The 6,452-nt window shown below is 38.5% G+C and overlaps 1 protein-coding gene across 2 annotated transcripts in view; it reads right to left on the reverse strand.

The window, feature by feature from the left end:
- SLC24A4 (solute carrier family 24 member 4) overlaps nt 1-6,452 on the reverse strand; it is a 90,895-nt gene that overhangs the window by 20,742 nt on the left and 63,701 nt on the right. Inside the window, exons 8-10 of one of the 2 annotated variants that reach the window (XM_017813886.1) lie at nt 6,044-6,069; nt 5,342-5,395; nt 4,139-4,278 (exon numbers count right to left, since the gene is read on the reverse strand). In XM_017813886.1, the coding sequence (XP_017669375.1) occupies nt 4,139-4,278; nt 5,342-5,395; nt 6,044-6,069 (220 nt within the window). The remainder of the gene's footprint in view (nt 1-4,138; nt 4,279-5,341; nt 5,396-6,043; nt 6,070-6,452) is intronic. The other variant, XM_017813888.1, reaches the window with a different exon arrangement.

Genomic DNA, 6,452 nt, shown 5'->3' on the forward strand with positions numbered 1-6,452 from the left:
AAGGTTAAGATTACAAGGTTAACCAAGTTTCACCATGTTAAGAACAGAGAGAGACAAAATTATATTGGGAATCAACACAAGTACATGCAAGGACTTCAAGAGCTCAACAACAAACCAATATTCTCACAAATGCTACAGACTACACACAGAAAGCAGAGCAAGGCTCAGCAGACAGGAGACATACCCATATGGTGTTAGAAAGCAGGGCAGGAAATATGCATATTACTGTAATAAATATTAATTACTACATAGCATATTGTATAGGAAAAAAATTCTTTGCTGCTTGCTTTCTGCTTTGCTTAGCTTGGCCTCCCCCTCTCCCTCACCTTTTGCATTGTTACTTACATTAAGAAGAGGAAGAGAATTTAGGAGGTAGAAGTGAAAGATAATTAGTGCATGGTTCCAGTCAGGAAGCAAAGGAAATCTAAGAAAACATTCAACTTAAACAATGGAATTAAAATGGACCCGTTCTAAACACACAGTAGTCTATATTGTTATTTTTTTGCATTGTTGCAGTGTTGAAGTATTTTTGTTTTTCACGAAAAAGATTGGATCCATTCATGCACCTAAATCATGCATTAAAGGCTTTGCTGTCTCAAGCATCTCTAACATATCTGAAGTTGAAGAAATATATCCTCCATTATGATTCAGCAAGAGAAACCTAGCAAGCTTTTAAATCACCAATAAACATCTGTAATTTTTACCCTTCAGTATTTGAGTTTCTTGCTTTGTTTCACTAAAATGAGTTTTCAATGAGTACACTGGGGTCACCTGAAGTGTCATAAAGAGGTCTTTCATTTCACAAAGAAATGTGACCTACTCAAAGAATCCACTCTATAGTCTTGTCTTTCAGCTTAGTATCTGTAATGCAGAATAGAACTAGCAGTAATTTTACATTTGCTAAATGTAAAGGAGCAATTATCCTCCCCCCACCCTAACACCTAAACCAAATTAACCTCGCTGAGTACTGCAGCTGATGACACAAATAAGAAGAACATCCATTACACTGACTCTTACAGTTTAAAGTTTTCTGTGAAGGCATATATAGCCAGACATGCTTCTTAGGAATCCATCCCCACAGAAGAGGTTACCCAGGAACCAATCCTCACAGAAGAGAACTCAACCACATCAGCTTAAAATTCGCTTTAGTTAGACAAAGAAAAAGAAATGTTTGACAGTAATGCTGGTAAGGCAAAAAGGCCAGATATTAAAAGTCTCATGAGATTAACTGCTCTCAAGTGAGTTTCTCCAAAGAAGTACCCAAAATGCATCATCCTACAATGTCATGAAAAACATGGAAGCACTGAAGTTACTCTGAAATTGTTTCTTAGAGCCCTAAGAAAATAGTGAGTAAACTGTAAGTAAACAGTAAACAGTGAGTAAAGTACCATGATAAAAACTGATATAGAATACCTCACAATTAATAAATATAAGTAATTGCAGGTATTTTGACTTAATTGCAGCACATTGCTCTTATAATTTTCATAAAAGCTTTTCAGTCTGACTCTCTATGCCTATAAATATACATATATATATTAGCCTCATATAGTATGGACTCCACCTAAAACTTGTTTTAAGAAATATGAAACAGAGAAAAGCCTTTTCCACTTCTCCTTTGTGATAATCCTTAGTAAAAATATCCATTGAGAACAGCTTTTTTTTTCAAAAATCTTACCTAAACATTCTGCTCACTACAAAGGCTTATCACCAACAACCCTATCAAAATCAACAGAAAGCTTCTTGATGACTTTAGTTCTGATCAGGCCCTCAGAAACCCATGTTTTTCCAAGTTTCTGGTTTCAGGCAAGAATTGAACCACGCCACCTGGTGGAAATTTGGGTTAACATAATAAAAGCCAAGGGCAGTACATATTTGTACTTTGAAAATAGGAGCAGTATTTACAAAGTACAACTATTTCACCTTTACCTGTGTGTATAGAACTCAGCCTTGAAATGGAATTTTTCTTACAGTGAAATGCTCTCTGAAACTCGAGTGATGGAAGCTTTTATACTGTACCATAGGGAGATCTTAAAAGTAACAAAACTTAAAAGCATAAAAGAGCTTTGCAGTGTGTGAACCCACCTTTTACCTGCACCCTAAGTAAAAGACTAACTATCTTTGGTAGAATGATAGTTCCTCACACCCAAAGCAACTTCCTTTATAGGAAGTAATCAGACTTTTCTCCTGTGGAAAATCAGATAAGGGCTAGACCTATACCTAGGTGAAGCCAAGGGAGGTTTTTAGGTGGATCCTGAAAGCTGCTAATCACTGGTTGAAGGTAAGGCAGAGGACAGCTCTAGTTCTCTAGTTCTCTCCCTGCTACTAGCAGTGCTCCTTTCTGAAAGCTGCTGCTGGAAAAGATGCAGCTCATCCTGTAAGATGTTAACTAACAGAGAGACACTGATATGTCATGGCATATTTTGCCTCAACAGGAGAGAGAAGCAAGAGGAAGCCATGTGATGGTTTTCTAGGACAGCTTCTTGACACATAAAGCACCCATCTGCAAAGCAGCTAGGCTAACACTGCCATCTTCCTCTCCCACCGCTCACTCCAAATCCTTAATCTGTTCTTCCTCTGTCCTCTCTCATGCCAGGCACGTTTGCTTTCACCCTTTGAACAATGGTCCCTCCAATGCAGCATGTATTTGTGTGGTGCTGGAGAAGGCAAAGGGAACCTGACTGAAACTGCAGTCCCAGTGCATCTTGAAGGAAAATTAGGGAAGAAATCTGCTGTGGACAGTTGCCAGGGGAGACACCATTCTCCTGAGTCCAAGTTTTTAACAGCTTTCTTGCTTCTTTTCTGCATGTTCTTCACAAGTATTTAATAATCTTCAGATTTCCTGAAAAGGAAATAGGTGGACAGGCAAGCACTCTGTGCTGTCATCCCTTTACCACAAGGGCTAGAGAGGAGAGCCTGCTGGGAGATGACATCAGAACCCAACAAATGTCTCAGAACCCACTAATGTCTGGGTTCATTAACCTTTTCCCATAACCCCACTTAAATACACAAGCAATACCCGCCCTAGGAGGTATCCTCTGAACCTTGCATGTATGCACCTCCACATCCGAGTGACAGAATTCACTGTACCATAGTCAGTGTTCACAAAGGTACATTATAAAATGAGATGGAAGTATTTCAAAAACATCTTCATTTAATTATGCTACAGTGTCCTATGAGAAGTAATTTTAAATCAGTATTTTCTAAACACCATATCTGAGACCAGAGCAGCAGTGTGCTGTCACTGCCTAAACCTCTGGTAAGTGACAGTACATGCCTTAAAAAAACCCCAATCTAAAAACTAAAAGCAGAAAGAGTGTGATTCTTTGAGTCTGCTCTAAATTCCTGTTTGCCACTATTTGTTATTACATGAGGACCTTTTCAATGCTACCTACATTGCTGATGAGCTCAGCCTTCTAGATGTTTGCAAAGAATACAGCAAGGAGACCTCAATTTTTAAGAGTAACCCAAGTGCTCAATCAATTACATGGTTTGTGCTTTGAAACTAGGAATGATTTTGCTCTACAGAGAAAGAGGGAATGGAATAGAAGAGGGATAAGACAAAGATAAAAAACAGGCTTACAAAAAAGGCAAAAATAGTCAGGTATCTTTGCTTATTCTCAGTACCAGAAGCTGGATATCATCTTCTACCCTTTATGACAAAGACACAGATAGCAAAGAACCTGAATTTCTCTATTTTACATATGTGCTTGGCAATGTATACAGAGCTATTAAGGCATGTGAAAGCCAGTCTTCTGAGGATCTGAACTCAATATGTAATCCCTCTTGCTCACTGATCTGCCCATGTCTTCTCCTTCAACATTCACATCTCACCTTCTAGTTCCAAACTAATTTTTGAAGTGAAAATTACCTTCTTCCTGGCAAAAAAAAATTTTTTCTTTCTCAGTGTTGTAGCTCATCACTGGAGATAAAAAGGCAGTAAAATTGCCAATGTGCAAAGCAGCTTGTTTTCAGAATATAAAAAAAAAAATCTTTTTTTTAATCTGGCAGTCTGACTACTGAATTATCAAGTTAACACTGCTTATGATTGAATAGTAACACTGTTTTGATCCACATTAAAGAAATAAAAAGGATATCTTGTGAACTATGCTTTTTCCAAGTCCTGTCTGCTCAGCCTTACCTTTCCATAGTAGCGGAATGGATGGGTCATCACAACTGGAAGCATAATATTTATTACCATCTTCCAGCTCGTTGACTGTGTCACCATTTCCCACATTCTTGCTTCTAAGAGTGAAGAAATTTTGCATCCTCACATTGTACCTGAAAGTGCAAAGGAAAGATCTGAAAAGGTTGCATTTTGCATTTTCTTGGCAAATTTTTAAGTGTCTGAGAACAGCTTATGCAGGCAAGCAGTAAAGCCAAGACGCATGTTCTCTGACAGCTAATGGGAAGTGAAGAGAAAGGACATTCAGTTCAGTGGCAAGCTGACAGGAAAGCAAGGACTGCACCTATCTCTCATGACATACAGCAAACTGCAAAAACGCACTAGAGCAGATTTAGTGAAGGCAAAACACTGGAGCTCTGGATTTTGGAGCCAGGACATTCACTATACAGCAGCTTCTTTCCTCCTGCATCAGCTCGCAATTCACCTCACTGTTTCTCTCAGTACTGTGTTCCCTTTGTGGGTTCTTGAGTATTTCCAGGACTGCTGACCATACCCTTCTGAAGACAGAATACATCTACTTTAGCACTAGGGTGAGATCTAAGAGGGCTGTCAATGAACTCTGCTAAGACTTGATGTAGGAGAAAAGCGAGTTCCAAAAGGGTGATTCGTGAGGGGAAGGCACCAAGGCATAAGTCTAAGCAACTTGAAATAGAAGAGTGGACTCACAGACACTTGAAGTAACAGTCAGACCTCTGACTCTCCTGTCAGAGGCAGTGACACAACAGAAGAACATGTCAGTATACAAGCTGCTATGAGATGGTCTGAAGATAAATACATGCTTAGCAGTCTGTCTGATGTTCCTTTACCTTGTTCTTCAGCGAGTACAAAATATGTGTACAAAATAGCTGACATGGTGTGTGCTTACAACCCAGAGTACCTGGTGGACTTTTCATGTAACTTTGTATAAATGATATTTTCTCTCAACTTTTTCTGAAAGCTACTTTACCTTTGTGCACTATGAAAAGGATGCATGAAAATATTTGCTGTTGATTGAGCACAAATCTAGAAAGAAACTGAGTAAGCGTGAAAAAACAAGTGATCTTACACAGAAACATGACTGGTTGTATTGTCCTAATGCAGGAAGGCCAAGGACAAAACCAGACCAAAAGAATGAAGGTCAGTTAACACTTAAAAGGCATACCAAGGAGAAGCACTTACTTCATAATAAGTATGTAGAAAAAATACATAATGATGAGTACAAGGCTTTCCCACCTCAAAGAGACAAAAAGAAGTGTTAGAAGGCCATTTAAACAGCTGTATGCTATACAAGTTTTATGTAGGAGTGTGCCTTAAACATCTGGTACAAGTCACATTTGTGTACACCAAATTCACATCATTAAGATTAGATGGTGTCTCAGCAGAATGAAGGGGGAAGAAGACTCTCAAGTTTCAATAAATGTGCAAATAAAATGCAGTGCATATACTTCAGAAATGTGCAGATTGAAACCACAGCTACCCTCTGAGGATCATAATACCAAGGCCTTTTGCGATTTCAGTGCTGGAGCACAGGCCAAGCACTCTGAGAGCACTCTTTCAAAGATGCTTCTGTTTTGGGACACCTAGCATGCTCATAAATGTCAACAGTCAGAACCAGAGCAGAGGCACTTTGGTTACCCTCTCTGCACATGTGAATCTTTAGGCCTTATGTATAGCCTCTGTACTTTAATGTTTCCAGGTTTTTACATTTTCTTTTAGTTTTCCCTGATCCTCATAAAAACTAAAACTAAAGAAAATACATAGATGTGAAATCCAGCTCATACTCTCAGTGTGTAGGAATGAAAGTCAATTACACTGCAACTCTATTTACTGATCAGCCTCATGGCAAATACAGAACTCTATGGAATAATTTACACAACTTACCATTCTATTTTCTCATCATATATGAACTAGAAGGAGAAAAAAGGAAACACATAAATTGACCATTTCTCTGATCTATGTTGCAAAAGAGTCAAATTGTTTAGCAAATATCAGCCATATCTAGCCAGACCTACTCGAGTTTTGACCCTTTCTAATCAGAACTTCCACTGTATGGATTGTGCCCCTCATAAAACACAAACCTTGTGAAAAAGGCTTAGATCCCTGTCAGTGACAGTTATAAATACTATTCAGTAAAATGGTGCAAGCATGCAAAAGACAGATACGTTCACACGTACCCACATGCTGTGCTGTGTAAATGATAGCAAAGTCATTTATTCTGAAAAGACTTATTTCTGGAGTCCTTTTAAAAGTTAGACTAGTTTTAGCAGAAAAGGCAGCTATTTTACTTCTG

This window comes from Lepidothrix coronata, unplaced genomic scaffold (assembly GCF_001604755.1).
Source record: "Lepidothrix coronata isolate B3197 unplaced genomic scaffold, Lepidothrix_coronata-1.0 Scaffold43, whole genome shotgun sequence".
In the NCBI taxonomy this organism is placed as follows: domain Eukaryota; kingdom Metazoa; phylum Chordata; class Aves; order Passeriformes; family Pipridae; genus Lepidothrix; species Lepidothrix coronata.